This window comes from Perca flavescens, chromosome 17 (genome assembly GCF_004354835.1).
Source record: "Perca flavescens isolate YP-PL-M2 chromosome 17, PFLA_1.0, whole genome shotgun sequence".
Taxonomy (NCBI): domain Eukaryota; kingdom Metazoa; phylum Chordata; class Actinopteri; order Perciformes; family Percidae; genus Perca; species Perca flavescens.
In genome coordinates, this window is record NC_041347.1 from 15066122 (window position 1) to 15083649 (window position 17528).

At 36.7% G+C, this 17528-nt stretch overlaps 1 protein-coding gene across 5 annotated transcripts in view; it reads left to right on the forward strand.

The window, feature by feature from the left end:
* The window catches only part of wdr27 (WD repeat domain 27), a 55934-nt gene extending 38628 nt beyond the window's left edge, over positions 1–17306 (forward strand). For 3 of the 5 annotated variants that reach the window (XM_028602655.1, XM_028602656.1, XM_028602657.1), the window contains exons 23-24: positions 2754–2852; positions 16102–17306. In XM_028602655.1, the coding sequence (XP_028458456.1) occupies positions 2754–2852; positions 16102–16215 (213 nt within the window). In that variant the 3' untranslated portion in view covers positions 16216–17306. Of the gene's footprint in view, positions 1–2753; positions 2853–8827; positions 8978–15811; positions 15903–16101 lie in introns of those variants that run through there. The other 2 variants (XR_003694684.1, XM_028602658.1) reach the window with 2 other exon arrangements.
* Positions 17307–17528: the final 222 nt, after the last annotated feature.

The window sequence follows — 17528 nt, forward strand, 5'->3', positions numbered from 1 at the left end:
TGTGTGTGTGTGTGTGTGTTGTGTGTGTGTGTGTGTGTGTGTGTGTGTGTGTGTGTGTGTGTGTGTGTGTGTGTGTGTATGCCTATGCGTGCGCATGTGTACACTTCTCTACATATACTGTATCTCAGACAGTCAGGTTTTCTTTTAGCATAATTTCACAAGATTACAATTATAACCAGTCATTTTTTTTTCATTTCTGTAAAATATAATATGGTGATAAAGTAATTAAGGGGTCTGCACATCAAAGCAACCTATACATTATGTTTGTGACAGTGACAGTCACAAAGTTACAAAATGTTGATGGCTAATGTGGCATTTTAAAAGCTTCAACAAGATTGAATGTGTAATTTATCATGTGTCACTGTATATCAGTGTTTGGCCAGTTTACAGAGTGGTGAATCTGCTGTTAAGAAAGCAACAAAATATAGCAGCGTGAGATACTTTTACTAATTTTTGACAGTTAAATCAGGCCCACAATACCATAATGCAAAGGGACAGATACAGTAAGTCCTATGTGATTTTTTTTAATATATTAAATCTGCTACCATGTGTGTTAAATTGTACTTGCAGTTCACCAGAGGCATAAGCGGCAAAGTATTGTGACATTAAATTATTTTAGATATACTTTATATTATGTATATCTTACTTGACCTTGTAAAAGACAGCAGCATTTCTTTATCAGTCTCACCTCCATTTAAGGTGAGGACTGTTTGTGCTTGACTCAGAGGTTTTTATTTGGACTTGAGCCTTTTTCCATTGAAGACAACATTCATGTTGAAGCAGAACTGTTTTTAATTGCTTTTCCAGACTCCACCTTATACTTGGAAGACATTTACAGAAGACTGCCTCCCTGTTCCTTATCCATCTCTCTTTTCTTCTATGTGCTTGTTGAATAATATATATGCGGCTGGTTATTATTAATTATGGGGACTCAGCATGGACATTTGAGAGCATCTCTGTCGAGATCGGACATTTCCAACGTTTCTGGGAAATCGGGAGAGTATATGGTAGTGAGCTACACCATATTTATTTGTAGCTGCCCTGAGACTTCCATAAGCCAGACACATTTATACTTGTCTTAATATATCAAAAAGCAATCATGGGAAAAAACATGAATACTTTAAAAAGACTCCCTAGATCATATTACACATTTTCCAAAAAAACATACTGTAGTGCCAAAAACAATCTAAGTGGAATATGATTTCAGTGTGGTCGATATTAACCTGTTGTATGTTCAGTTGAAATATGTATTATTTTCACCCGTTCTGACTTTCCCTCTTGTTATCTGAATACAATTCATGAATTTAATTATTCAGAGGATATGTTTTCTTTTTTTGAATTGTCAATCAATATATATGCAAGGTAATTTTCAAACCCCAGGCTCAATTGCCCTGCTCTCTGCTTTAGTTACAGTTGATATACTGATACATCTGCAGATGCATGTGATATTTTAGCATTCCTGAAAAGAACTTATTTCTAATGCTAAGTATTCTAAGTATCCAATGCCCCGTTAGGCACCACACAAGTCATATGCCTTAGACAGGATATGCTCTACCCATGGACCGTTAGACAGCGCTCACTTGAAGCATTTTTCAGGGAAACATAATACAAAACAGCTGCAGGAATCTGATGAGTCGTCGTCTGGTAACAAACATCCCCACATCTGTTTTTATCTCTGCTCCTGGCACTGAAGCAAACGAATGGGTCTTGAAACTCACTGATTGTATTCAGAGAAAAAAAGACGTTGCTAACAAGCTGATAACACATTAAATATATATTCTAAGATTTCATTTATAGGTGTTGATTCTGAGATGTCTACACAAGCAGTATGCAGTTGTCTTTGTGTGTACCCAAGATCAAGTGTAAAATCCACACCTACTGTACTTAACACCCACAAGTAAAGGGATGATAAGCGAGGCGTTTACTATCTTAAAGCAGAAAAACACTAATACTGTATATCCACAAGGGTTCAATAGGATTGTTAAATAGTCTCAATGGCCACTTACATTTTGAAGTGATCAGTAGTTGAGTAATATGATTGTGTTTTGATGTTTTAGATTTTACACCTGTACAATTTGTTGAGTTTGTATCATTGTTGCTCCATTTAAAGAGCAACTTGATGCAAGCTGAAGATCTGTTTTTTTCTCTCCAGTTGTTTAACTTCTTGCCTTGCTGCATTGATAAAAAAAAGTGTACTCCAGGGTGTGTCAGCACACTGTGGCATCACTGGTGGGTGTGGTTACAGGTGCAACAGATAACTAAATATCTGGAACTGCTTTGTGCGTCAGTGTTTAATGTTGCCTTCACACTAGCAGTTATTTCCTTTGATCAGGGAATAAGGAACTTTGTTGAGTTTAGAACACTGTCAGTCAGCAAAAATAAAACAAAACTAAAAATCTTGCAAAGTGTTTGATGACAACTTTCGATACTTAACAGTTATGAGTATTTAATGCAACAGACAGATTTTATTTATCACTCAAAAATGGTTTAAGTTTGACACCCGGCCCCAGTCATTTTAGTTTACGCAGTATTGCATGATTTGATATGTCTGATTTATGATATCAACAAGAGCCTCACTGTCTACCCAATCTCTGAACATACGCACAAACCTCTGCTGATCATCAAGTGAGCTTCACTACGTGGGTCAACTTAACTCTTTAACTTAACTTCATAAAGGTTCTACATCGGTACATCACTGCATAGTTACAGATCATTCCTGCTGTTGTTCATGTAGTCCATCTCATTCATTTCAGGCCTACGTGTATGACATCCGTAGCAGTAGGTACCTACACAGACTTCAAAAACACTCAGACACAGTGCTCAGTGTGACTTTCAACCCTGCCACACCAGAGGTAAGAACCTGTCTTTACCTTTTGTCTTTGATTTTCTGTTATTTCCTTACCACGCATTCAATGCCCCTTCTCCCAGAACTGAAAGATCTCATTGTCTTAAATAAAGTCATATTTCTCTACATCCCAGTAAGTAAAATTTTGTACAGTTTCAGGAAATGTCTTACTTTCATTTTCACTTACTGACATCAGATATATCAGACAGCTGAAGTAAAATAAGAGATTGTTTTTACTTTCCAGATGTTGATCTATGTTAACTCTGCATAAACACCCCAGGAGAAACGCATACAGGCAACAATGTTAATGTTTGTTTACGCTCCGCTCCTCTCCTGATAATGTATGCACGTCAGTAGTTTAATCTTTATCTCAAGCATCTCAAACAGTAAGAGTAAAATGTTTAAAAGCAAAGACAAGAGATCACGGTAAGAAGCGGTGTCAGTCAGTGGTCTTCAGTCCATAAAATTGCTTCACCTCTTAAGTTTTATTTTAGGAGTTTCAATAAAGATGTGTATTTGACTTGGAGATGTAAAATACACATTTCCAAAAAGAAATACTGGTTTATTGGTATTGAGTAATCTTCATGATGTGATTGCATGTTTGCAATGTTCACTAATATTTTGTTAATAGAGTCAGTTGGTTGCACATGTCTGCACTATCTCTTCTTGCTCTGAACTCCATGAGTGTGTATAAGTGTAGACGTTTGTAACATAGGAACGATGTCCTCAGGCTGAGGTCACATAGCAGGGCTTTATTAAGACCATCCCAAAATTCATGGTGGGTGGACTTGTATGTCAGTGACCTCACAGGATTTCTATTAATAGCCAGGAAATAATTCAATATAACGATGGTGCTAGAAATAATAAGAAGCTCTAATCTTTTTAGCAGGTCACAGGTGTGGGATGGGTGTACTTGTATTAATTGTGTATGTGTGATTCAGTGTGTAGGGGAATACCCTTGTTTCTTAAGTGTGTCTATAAGTACTGCACAATATACTGGATGTGTTAACAAAACACCCTGGAATTTCAATATGTATAAACCCTAACAAAAATGCTGCTTGCATCTACAAACACTACTGAGACAGCAACCTTTTTTTCCCTAAATTTTAGCCTCCTGAACCAATACCATTTTCATTTAAAATGGATATCCTCCAAATCTGTGGGATTTACCAGTGGTGGCCAGTTTATAGTCCAATCAGATATTGACTACCGCTCTATCGTGCCATAACCCTGTGGCATCAAGTGTGCTGATCCACGTCTATGACTGGCTGCCTGCAGGGTTGTTCCAGCCTGTGATTGGCTGCACAGTTTCACAGTCAACAAAAGATTTTGTGTTTGTTCAGTCCAGGAGCTACTTTCCAACTTTTCTGTTGACTGTTTATACAATTTCTAACTGGATCCATTGTAGTTTAATATAATGCAATTTTTTTGTTGCACACTGATGAAATTCAATATTGATGGCACTGTGTGAGTGCCAAATGTAGAAATGCTTTAAATGTTTCAGTTTGTGATCTCTTTATTTTAGAATGAATTTAAAACTGTTTCTTTGCTTGGCCTACTATCAATCTAAACTGGTAGATATCCATAGAAATTTAGGGACTGTAGGGTCTCGCCAAAAATGAAACATTACTGTATTGAACCAGTAAGTTAGTTAAGTTTAATACAGGCAACTTCATTTGTCTATCTTGATTTGCCATCAGGAAAATAAGAAATCAAAGTTTACAGCTGTACTTCATACCAGCATCCTTTCAAAATCTCTAGAGCTTTTTTAACAGAGCCGCATTCCCTTTGGAAATGTTTTATTGTCCACTCAATGATTTTCCTTTGGAACTGTTCAAAGCAAGTATATTTGCAAAATAAGCCTTTTTAAAATATAATATCACAACCTCTGCTGCACAACCTCTGCTGCTCTTGTTGTCTGCCGTTTGGACTTGAGGCACATGTTTTAAATCTTCATGTCCATCTGTGTAACTCCATTCAGTTAAACTTTGCAGCACAATGATACATTCAGATTTCCAAGTTTGAAAGTGGAAAGTTTGATCCATGGCCATGGACTGGCTGAATTACAGTAATCTGCAGAGTTTGAAGACGCACTTCATCAGTCAGATCACGCTCACTCCCCATCAGTACTTCTGCACATTGTGTTTTGTTTGATAGGACATTCAGTCAAAGCAGAACCTCTAAAAAAAAATCAAGAAAGGTTGAACTTTTATTGTAGGTGGAACATTTGCATGTAGGGAGGCAAGCTCTGGAATGGCTAATTCTCCGCAAAAAAAGAAAACGCTACATAAAATATTAAATGAAGTTAACCAATTAATTAGCTGAATACATGGTTAATCATTACAATCAACATAACTACAAAATAAATCTTTACAATCATTCTCTGAAAGAACTATGCTGACCTGCCTTATTGGATGATCCAAATTTCCGTCAAAACTTGCCATCTTCAGTGTGTAGCTTCGTAGCTCGGAGGTTGTTGTTGTTGTTTCCCGTAGCGAAGGGATTTTGAGAACGGTAAAACACAGACAGCATAAGGGGAGGGGATAGCCTGACATCTAGCACATTAATACTTTGACAAATTATTGCCACAAATCTGGCCATATTCCTTTAGAAATGTTCAAATTTGTACAAATAATCAAAACCTTCTCTTTTCAGTGTAATATATTTATTCTTCAGGGTAACGTCACATATCAAATTGTATCAATCAGATCTGTTTCATGAGGTCATCTCCTGTTAGCCACCATTTGTTTCTATTCTCAGATTTGTGTCACTAACCATCCACACTACAAGAATTTGCCAACATTTGACCAGTTAGAAGTCGTAAAAATCACAAATGTGTGAAAAAAATTGGAAGGCTCCAGAGGGTCTGCAGCTAAATAAAGAGCCATGTCTTCCCACTTTGAAAATCAAAGCATGCTTCAAGTCCTAACATACAGTAGGATGTATATTGTGTTGACACATGTTGACTGAGTGAGAGCTGTTGAATCATAAAAACAAACTTAGTTTCTTACAATATCTGAGCCTTGTGTGTGAGTGGGATTTGATTGCTTTCAATATACTTTGTGTATACACACACACATACACACACACCTTCATTTTCAGCACCACAAAAGGTAAAAAGCTCCGACACACAGCTCCGATGAACAAACACACTTTTATCATTAGCACCACAGAAAACACAGCTAATAACGGAACCGACACATCGTGAGCGCACACACCACTGCCAGCTACGTAATGCCTCAAATTCCACTTAAATCCATTGGATGTCTTTCTGCATACTAAGAATAGAAATAACAATAATATTAATGCAAACTATGGCATGAGCTATATAGATAGCAACATAATCAGATGCTAAATGTCAAAACTTACGCCATGATGAAGTGCCATGACAATGCAAAATTAACAAGACAGCTTTGATTTCGAGTAAAATAAAATAAGGAAGCTTACCTTATTTGGCTACCCTTAACGATACTTGAATATAAAATCCAAAGTCTCAAATTGCCTTTCAACACTTTCCCCTTTTCTGTTAAATCCAATGATGGAGTTGGTCTTCCATTTCGGATTATCGATCGCTTATCTTTGAAAGCACGTCCTGAAAAAGGCGATACTATCAAGCTACCCATGATGTCCTCCGTAGTACTTCATTCTCACTTTGCGCTCACTGACCCGTCTTGACCCTAGCTTAATGTCAGCTGTCTTCTGGAAGGCGTAGGGCATGTTTTTTGTCCCACCCACTACAATAGCAAAATGTGATTGGCTGATTCACTCATCACTTACTAAACTAACACACAAGCTCCAGACTTCTGTCCGGGTCATGAAGTCCTAACCAATGAGTTACCGAGCTGTAACCTTTTTTCTGCCTAGAGCCAACAACAACAACTCAATCTAACTGGATAACTCAATTGTTAAGGTTTTAGGACACTAACACTGTCATTTCTGAAGCAAATTTGATAGAAAATCAAGTTAAAATTAGAATAAAAAAGAGAATAAATTATCATTAATTAAAATGTGTCAAACATGACATTTCAAATTTTGATATGCTGGGCCTTCTCTGAAGTCCCAGAAGTCCCTAAGGGCCCCCTCTGACTTTTACTATTTATTCAGGCTTTATATTTACTTTGGTACTGTAGTTTTCTGTCATATTCATTTTAAGAACAGGAATAGTTCCTCATGAAATAACTGGTAGTCATACTAACCAATAACCAGTAATACTGTAGTTTATTGAATTACCTGTCTGCACCAGTGTTTGTCAAGCAATTTTCTGAATGCAATTAGCACAAAGCTACACAGTAATGTGCATTTACCACTGCAAAGCTACCTTTTAGTCTGTCCACCCAAAGAGAAAGGGCTGTGCTTGATCAGTGACTGAAATCAACATTCACTGTGGCCTATTTAATCCTTCCTAGGACCTCTTTTTAAAGGATGGAAGACCTCTGAAATTATTAGCAAATTGAGATAAAACTGTATGAAATTGAAAGATTCACAACCTGTGATTGAACTTTGTCAAATTCATTTCAGGCTTACTAACTTTCAACCGTATCACACAATCTTCATTAGTTGAGAGAGTTTGCTCAGTTGTCATGGAGACGGATCTGTTGACATATCAGCTCAGTAAATGTTTTGCTAGGTTATTATATCCATAGCATTTTTATGACTTCTCGTCTGTGGTAGCTTAAAGTTAAGAGTGGAAGTTCTTCCTTCATTCTTCAGCTCAGTCTTTAAATAGTAGTCTATCAATCCCAACTCACTTCCACGTCCACTCATTCCATTCCAGAATAGTTTCTTTTAGTTTGCTCACTTGTCAGAAATCTCTCTATCTGACCCACTATATCTATACTAAAAGTATGTAAAAACTCTTACCATTGGCATTTTGTTTCACTTTGAATAATAACCATATTATTCTCAGTATATTTAAAGAGATATTATTTTTGTTACAATGGGCAGCTTCAATTACTCAATATAATTGGTCAAGATGCATTATTATGCCAATAATTAAATATTTTCAAACATTTGACATCTTGCAAAGTTGACATATAAATAAAAAAAATGGATCAGCAGGGCAGGACACATTGTGTAGGTTTAAGGATTTGCCACTTGGTTTAGATAAACTGGAATTATACAGTAAAGAACTAGTGAAATGTTGCTGATGCATTCTACATTGCTGCAGATGTATCTTGCTGCTAATCTTGGTACAGTACTGTTATACACTGATGGCTCATAGAAATACATAATTATAAAAAACTCTCCTTCATTAACTGAAAAGTATGTCTTTTCTATTCCTCAGGCAGATGTTGATTTTCTACTGATATATTGAGTGCTTAGCTCAATTTTGTGAGGTTGCTTCTAGTTAAACTTGTTCTGGTTGATGTAGTGTCTGACTGGAATGGATGCATACATATCTATCTTCTTCTGTTTGTGACTAAAAACAAGATGTGTAAATAAAAAAGCCCTGAATTTCTTAAGCCAGTGCTTCCTTCTTACCAAGACATGTAAAAATACTTGCAAAAAGTGTCCCCATCCTGTGTTCACCTTGCTTTTCAGCCACATTTGAGGACGAGATGTTCTCCATATTTACTGCTGAACCCTCCGATGCATGGCACAGACAGATAATGCAATGCATATTTCCCACTCATTTTTCACTCATGTTTTCCACCCTAATACTTAAAAAACCATCAAGCAAGCAGATCTTCTTGGGGGTTCATTCCCTCAGGTTTATTCCTGTACTTTAGTCTGTAATGAAAGATCACAACTTTTACTGTCACTTCACTTTGTTGTCTTGTAAAATCTTGTGGGATTTCACACGGCATTCCTCTGTAAAGTTTTGCAAGCTCTCCTGTGTCAGACCTACATGTGCTACCATAAAAGTAGACTTGCAAATTATTGTAACTATACTTACAAAGTATTTTCACACTTGAAAGCTGAGTGATTTTGTCTCTGCTTGTTCAATACATAAGGATATTCTCTTTTTCATTTTTTTTTCAGATTAGAGTTGTGGGAGGCAAACTAAGCTGTGTCCAGTTTGAGTAGCACCTGGAAATAAGGCAGTGGTGATACTGTATCTAAGGCTACGTCTTCTAATGGTTTTAGGAATTTAAAAGCTTCAGGATCATAAGTAAAGGCAAAGAAAAATGCTTTAGCCAGAGCAAGAGTGATTTCAGAGAATCAGGTTACTAAGTCAGACTAGAGAAATAGACTATGGGGCTGTGCTCTATTTGGGTTACTCAGATTTCTGTCTCATACCAAGATGTCGATAATTTCAATTACATTGTTCCACATCAGTAGTTAAAACATCTCTGTACCCAGGTTGAAAAGAAGTGCTCTTAATTGCATTCAAAATGTAGTTGAAATTCACATAGTATGTTAACAGTACATTTGTATTTCTAATGTGCTTTAATATACTACTCAAAGTATGCTTTAAATAATTGTGTAATTACTGAATGTTTAATTATGCTTTTAAAGAATATGATTAAACATAAGCATATTTGGCAACTTTTTACCCAAAACATTAATTATACTACCCTTTAGTTTTACTTTGTTAAAGTACATTCTCTAATAATGTTTAGTTTGTAATAATTTTCTGAAGCATATTTTTTAACAACACATTAGATGGAAGTTATTGAAAAACAAATCATGACTTTTTAGTGTTCTGATACATTTTGGCCTTAAATTTGAGTTGCTGGGACACATTACATGAAAGTTATTGAGAAAAGAACATACATTTAAGTACTTAAAGTTGTTCTAAAAAAACACATTTAGTGTGCACTAGGTATAGTACAGTTAAAATATGATAAGTACATTGGAAAAGGTCATCTAATTAGCAAGTGGGACAGTGGAGGGTCCTCTTATTTTCATAAGTTATACTAAAAATGTTGAACCCCCTGTCTATTGTTGCTTCCAATGCTAAATTATTGTATTTCTTTATTCTGACACCTTGGAGTTTTAATTGATGACCTTTTACATTTTAGCATCACAATAAGCAATTTGGAAACATCTGAAGCTGACATAGGCTTTTAATCTTAGAAACCTCTGCTACCTTTGATGCCCTTGTGCTTTGAATATTGAATCTCATTGAGCACTGAAATTGGTCACAAATAGCAAAGCCCTCATCTATAACTGTTCTCTGTATTGGAACATTTGGAAATGACGTAACTTTTAGCAGTAGGGGACTGACTGGATGTAAACAGGATGGTGCAGTAAGAGACATTTACAAGCCAAAGTCATCAAATGAAAATAGGGCTTTTGCTTTGAGTAATCTTAAACAGGTGTGCTTGTTTCGGGAGTTTTAAACATACCTGAGTTAACCAAATCAGTTAATGGTCAAGATATGTCATCATCTTTGTAGGGAATTTTCGCTGACTAAAATTATTTTAAAAAAAAGATTAAAAAAAAATAAACAACGAAAAAAAAAGACTCAAGACAAAAAATATCCAATTAAAATGTGTGTTTGTGATTGAAAAAATGCAAACTAAAATTATGGAGAGAAGTGTTTCTTGTTGTTTACCGAGTGTGTTTATTTCTGTGAAAGTATCCTTGAGCAAGACACTAAACACCACTGCTTAAATGCATACATGTGTGTGTTTGTTGGAAGGGGATGTGAGAAGAAACAAACATTCTCTCAGTATTATTATTTCAACAATAGGATCAGAATTAAATAATAACTATTACATAATATTTTCAGTTGCAGTAGTGCAAGTGCAAGTGAGAAGTCTGATCTCTTTCCCTCAAATACTTAAAGCAACACTAAAGCACTTTTCCTGCTTCGGTCCCCCTACAGGTTGGAAGCGGAATTGTCCATTACCCCTGTCGTAATGTCTCATTATGTCTCATTCGAACTACAGATGCGCTACCCGATCTGGCAAACTTGCTTAATGTAATGTAATGGACAATTCCGCTTCCAACCTTTAGGGGGGCCGAAGCGGGAAAAGTGCTTTAGTGTTGCTTTAAGACCTCATTTGCACTTCATGTGTTGGAGTTAGCGCAGGACTGTGACCTCTTACTGACACAAGCAGCTGTCTCTAAAAGTTAACATGTTATATTGTCCCAACTAGGAAGATGAACAATGAGTGAATCCTCTCACTGGCTTTCAACCTCAGTGATACTCTTGTCTCCAAATGTTACCATGTATCATCTATGCTCTTTGCAGGCAGGCAAAACAATGCTTACTGTATCTTGTCATTTGTGGCCATTTGGCATTTAAGAAGCTATCCACATTCCTTATATTTTTTTTTATATTTGGTCTCTTTATTTCCTCTTTGCCTGACCCCAGAGAGCAAATGGATCTCTTCTTACTGTAGTGGCCAGACAGCAAATACAGAGGTGCACTCCGCTGTCTGCTCCAGAATGTCACATTAGAGTGAGATGCAGACTGAGCTGAGACACCCTCTCTGAAATCAACTGGTCTGTGTTTAACACAGCTGGAAGGCAATGCACAGGAAGTGAGGGAATACAGAGTTTGGGTCCAGTTACAAAGTCAAAAGAGGCGTTTTTAAGTATCAAAACCCTTCACGTGTAGTAGACAGCATTTTCTCAGTTGGCCATGGTTAGTTGGTTAGATAGTTAATAGTGTTCCTTAATAGTGTCCTTTCTTTGCCTGAATACCCAAAATATGCAGTACACGTAAATTGGAATGACAGTGTGCAGTTTTAATGCATTGAGGTAGCTCAGATATGCACATTTAAAGTTGGCATGAACACAAAAGTATGAAATAACATATAAATATATATACCTATAATATACATATCTATGTAACTGAAAATTACATAACCACATGATCACTTTAAATGCACAGACAGACAGCAAACAGCATACTGTATTTCCCTAATTAGTGGAGTGAAAAAATGGTTAAACAAAAGGAATATAATATGTTAATTGATAAGCTTTTGGTACCTTTGACAGACTAATTCCCCCCTCTTATCAGTCTTTGTGCTAAGCTAAGCTAACCGGCTGCTGGCTCCAGCTACATATCCATCTTCTCATTTAACTCTTCATCATACAGATACAGATTTATGTTGAAACAAACAGATATACAAATGCAAAAAAGATTAAATTTTGGCAAGCATGTTTTTACAACTTTAAGCTACCAGAGGAAAAAATTAAGGTGATTATTCATTGTGCAACCATTTTGGTGATGACATTGAACTTCTTTTAAAACAGCTGAGATATTGACAGGGCTAGTGCTCCAGCACTGTCACGTTGAAATGATAATGTATTCTGTGATTGTGTCAGCCTTAATAAACATTCATTATTCTTTGTATTTCTGGGTGTTTCCTGCATTTTTCTTCGAGAAAGAAATTCGACACGCAGCTTCTGGAGCAAGCACATGGAATGCTGTGAGTCTGATCGTATCTGTATTTCTCTGTGTTCTGTAAAATTCACACAGATGGCCCTGTCCAGGGCTTTTATAGATGAGATCTACCTTAACTGGATGAACAGGCAGGGAGTCTGAGCTGGACAGATATACAGTACATTTACTGTAACTTCCATTATTTGGATTGTTTTTCATTTCCATCAGTAATAATAAATAGGATAAGAGATAAGTAGGGCTGTAATGATTAATTTTTTTTAATCGCGATTCATCGCTGAATTTCTATAGTTACTCGCGATTAATCGCATGTTTTATCACATGAATAAAACTCCATTATTTTGCATTTCAGAACTGTTTTTAAGTATATATAAACAATGGAAAGCATTTCTTACCAGTGTATCTTGATTGGGAATCAAATGAATGCAAAAAAAGTTACTTTATGAACTTGACTTTAAGATTTGTATTTGTTTATTATTTATTTACTGTAAACAAAAGAAGAAGAAAAAGAAGGGTATTAAACGACAGTCAGGAACTTGTTTATTGTTAAGGCTATGGTCAAAATTAAAGATTTAATAATAATGTAATAACTATAACAATAACTTATTTCACCAGTAAATTGCTGTTGAATGACAAAAACAACGACCAGATGGAAAAACTGTATTTTACAATTACTTTGAATGTAGCACTCTCCAAAATAGTGCTTTGCCTGAGCCCACTAGCATCAACCTGAGTCACGTTAACCATACTATGCTTAGCTCGAAAGTGGTAGCTCAAGCTTGCTTCGGTGATATTTTAATCCGGCTTTACACAATGTGCATATGGCTTTCGACTTGTCTACCAGCCGTCCGGGAGTTTTGGAAAATAAAAAGCGCCATTCAGAATTGTGTTGCTGCTGCATTTCTCCATCATGCCTGCAGCCAGCAGCAGGAGGATGTGTTAAGAGGAAGTATGGCAGCTTGATGATAAGTAAAGGTGCGCCAAAGGGTCAAAATAGTAGCCTGTTAGACACAACGTGAAGCCGAGTGAAGTGAAAATAAATGAATGAATGGCGGCATGCGATTAATGTGATTAAAAGAAATTAACGCGTTATGCTCGGCCCTTAATCGCATCGCGATTAACGCGTTAATGCTGACAGCCTTAAAGATAAGGTTAGATTAATGCAAACTTAATTGAAAATGTATGAAAGATTATTTTTGGCAATATAGCTGGTCATTGCCTTCAGTTACCAATTTTGACTACTATCACTTCTCTCATTGTTACAGAGCAATAAGAGACATTCATAACAAACAATAGGGAGAACAAAAATAAAACTTAGCTGGAATGTAGGTTTATATAGAACTTTGTGTATTAATACTATGCGTGCATAAATATGAATAGAAAGTTAAATAGATCTCCATGGGATCATACACCAGTGCCTACCAATACCATCACCTCTAGCATCAGGATATACATTTCACTGACAGTTCATGTACTTGTAACTTCATCAAATGTGACCCTGTTGACCGTCTGCCCCTTTTCCCATCTCTCATGTGGATCTTCTTTACCCTCTCAGTATGTACAGTACAGAACATCCTGGTATGTTGGCATTTGTGAAGTCTGCGCTCTACAACTGATGAATGATATCCTTTGGGAGAGAAAACACATCGCTCCTCAAATCTTCAAAGCCTCAGCTATTGTTCATACCAGTTTCTGCAGACGGACACTTTCTGTTGTCCAGAATGCCAATATGTGTTCACCACTGGAAATTCAACCCACATTGGATTCTTAATCATGATTTCTATTCCTGCTTTGAACTATTTGATTTGTGGTCTTTTTTTTCCGTGGTATCAAGCCAGCATGCCTGACAATAACTTAAATTATGTAACATGCGTGACACGCCATGCAAAGTCTCGATCGGATTTACGATCCCTAGTTGCTAATAAGTTTTGAATGACAATTTTAATATTCTAAACAGAAAAACTAATTATTATTAAAACCAAAAAGATCATTAAAAAGAGGAAGCAGCCCACATTTTCAACATTGTTTCTCATGCATGAATTATGTCTTTGAGATTATTAAAGGTCAATAAAAGGTGAAAAACAGATGCTTGCAAATTACTTGAAAACTGTGGTGACAGGATTGCATAAGTAGATCTGACATTGTAAATACATTTTCAAACGGAGATACCTATAAAAATTGTGTTTCCTAGAAGTGGGATCTTGAAGAAAGACAAATATCTCACATGTGAGCATGACCCCATCCTACATGTCTACAGTAAGTTAGCTCGCAAGAAAGTTTGACTTCTGACCCTGAAGGTCTCCAAAACCCTTGGCCCTCATCAGCTTAGCTGTTTGATGTTTGAGGTTGCAGAGATGGAATGCATTGGATTACAGATGTTTACTGCAAGTGTATGACATTAAAATTCCATTAATGTTGGTCACCTTTTTAGAAAATTTGCGATTTAGCTTCAACTCTTTCATGCCTGTGTACGTGTACAGTCTAATGGTTTTGGATGGCAGTTGATGAAGAGAGCTGTGGTTGCTAATGGAGCTGCTCTCTGACCCTCTTGAGTTTTAAGTAGCTATTTTGGCAGCTATGGGATGGCCACTGGTTGCAGAATCAGGCACCTGATTGTCAGCACCTGGGGGTACCAGAAGCTCAAAACAAGAGTCAATAGCAACAGCGAAGAAAAGCTGTTTGGCAATTGGCAAAAACATACTCAGCGCTTCTGCTCATCCCACAAATGCATGTTCCTTACAAATGGGGCACCATTTGAGAGGGAACTAAACAGGCTTTCCAACGGTATAAGATTTATTGCCAAAAAGCATTGTTACCACAGATAAATAATCTACAAAACACAAATTTCCTTACTTTTTGTGCTAAGTTTAGTTGTTTTCCAAGATGTCCACTGTTAATATACTTTAAAAAGACACTCTGTCTTTACAACCACCTAAAAATCTCTGAAATCACCATAAATGACATTAATGCTACACAGCAGATCTGATCATTCACCCAAGCATTTCCATTTACTTTGCAACTTGTTGAGTTGTTTTCAGTTATTTTTTCATCATGTAGGATTTGTAAAGTCCTTTAAGACGGTGGGATTAAGTGTAGTAAAAATAACCTTGGGTTTAAGTAGTATGAAAAAGATCTGAAATGGTTTGTCACACGCCCTGGTCTTAACTGTCACGTATGCTTGAATATAAAGTGAAAATAGAGCCGTCTGTGAACAACTGTCTTGAATTATGATTGTTCCATCATATCATATACTCTACTTTGAGCAGCTGCAGATATGAATATGTATCATTCTGAACCCCAAATCGGTTTCCTATTGCTATTGCTGCTGATTGGCTGTCAGGGTGTTGAGGTAATGTTCCCTCACCCTCATCTGCTCTACTGGCTGATAGAAACAGATGAGATAATCCTCCCTTCTTGCTAAGAAATATAGTGAAATAGTGATTGTTTACATGTGTGCTTGTCTGTGTACTGCAGCCACATGTTGGTTACTGTGTGTGTGTGTGTGTGTGTGTGTGTGTGTGTGTGTGTGTGTGTGTGTGTGTGTGTGTGTGTGTGTGTGTGTGTGTGTGTGTGTGTGAGAGAGTGCGTGTGTGCATGTGTTTGTTTAAATGGGTGTGTGGGGGGATGTTAGTTTATTGATGTATGTCTTATTAATGTCTTAACAGTTGACTCACCATGACTAGCACTGACAGGAAACCTCAAGATTAAACAAAGTTCAGGCCAGGAGTCTTCATGTTTTTTTGTGTTATATGGCAGGTATGGAAAATCAAGAATTTCTAGGAGAAACACAGTAATGATCTTGACCTCTGATGATAGTCTTCTTTAAGGAAGCAGGTGTGCTGCTCTGTAACTTGGTCGTCTCAATAGAGAGTCCTGAAAAAGAGTGATGTGTGACACAGTTCATAGGAAATATCGACAGCTGGACGTGATGTCATTTTTTTTCTGTCTCTCCTAGTTGCTAACTGGGACCCTGGATGGGAAGCTGCGATTGTTTCAGTCCAGCAGTGGGGCCCTTCTGTCTCATGACACCAGTGCTGCTGTGCATAGCATCCCCAACATGACTGCATAATTACAGCAGGCTGCTGCAAAGACCATGCAGGTTTCATTAAAGCAGTTCCAACCCCTGGCTGGGATTTTACTGGGAAAGAAGAGAGTAAGGGTTTTGTTTTTAGTTCTTGGTTAAATCAAGACCAAAAATAGACGAGTTTAAAGAGGTTTTGTTTTCTTGTTATATGTGCCTGTGGTGTTCTTTTACTTCTGTGCCTCAAATTGTAAAAAGGAGCCATCCATGTTAGCTCAGTCTTCTTTGTTAAACTTCCAGTATGTACATCATTATGATCGCTTTTTTTTGACTGTGATTCTAAGGGATATGAGTGGTTTGATTGATTATCTTTCATCAAATTCATTTAACCACATTATTGTGATGCAATGAAGTGATACATACTCAATTACAGATAATTACAGCTAAGTTTGCCAAAAACAATTTTATCAGCCGTTATTCCCATCCTTCCGTCCACATTCTGCGTGGACAAGCATCAGATTTTCTTTGTTCACTATGTGGAACAGATGTACTTATGTATCACTGGCTGTGACCACTTAACAGATCAGCACACAGAGCTATGACATCAACTGGGTGCAACCTCTTTGGCTGCCAGACACACAGATGCTACTACTGTTTATACTGACACACCCATCAGCATTGTTTGAGCTATACATTTACTGTTCTCACCCACAGTTAAACTACAACTACAACTGACTACAACTGTTATAGTAACAGAATAAAAATTAGGGCTCTGACACTGAAATTTAGAATTTAAAAGTGCTAAATCATTAATAATATGAATGTAAAGTAGAAATAAATTGTTAGATCATTGTTATATGCCTGTGGAAATTATTCACTGTAAAGTATTTGTCTCTTTTCTGGAAAGTAGTGGCTGTATGTATGTGGCTGTGTTATTGCATGCCGTTTGTATTGGGAATATGTAAGGTGTGCATCAAGATTCTACTTTAGGACCACTTCTGTTTTCTGTTTTTTTATGATCTCCCACTGATTTTTTTCTGATTGTTTTTAGTTACTATTATATACTGCTCCAAGTCTCTGGTTTTAGTTTGTTATGAAGGTACATCTCTCCAAAAAGTTAATAAAGTTAAATATCTGGATTTATGGATTGATTCTGAGCTTACATTTAAACCACACATTGATCATATTGTAAACAAAGAAAAAAAAGAGTAAATTTGCTATTGGTGCGTCAGAAATAGACTGGCTTCAGAACTTACATCAACAATACTGGACTTTGCTGAAGTTGTTGATCAAAATTCTTTTGAACCAATCCTCTTCCTCTCAATGCCATCTAGTTCCTGTGTTGTTTTGTAATGTTTTTA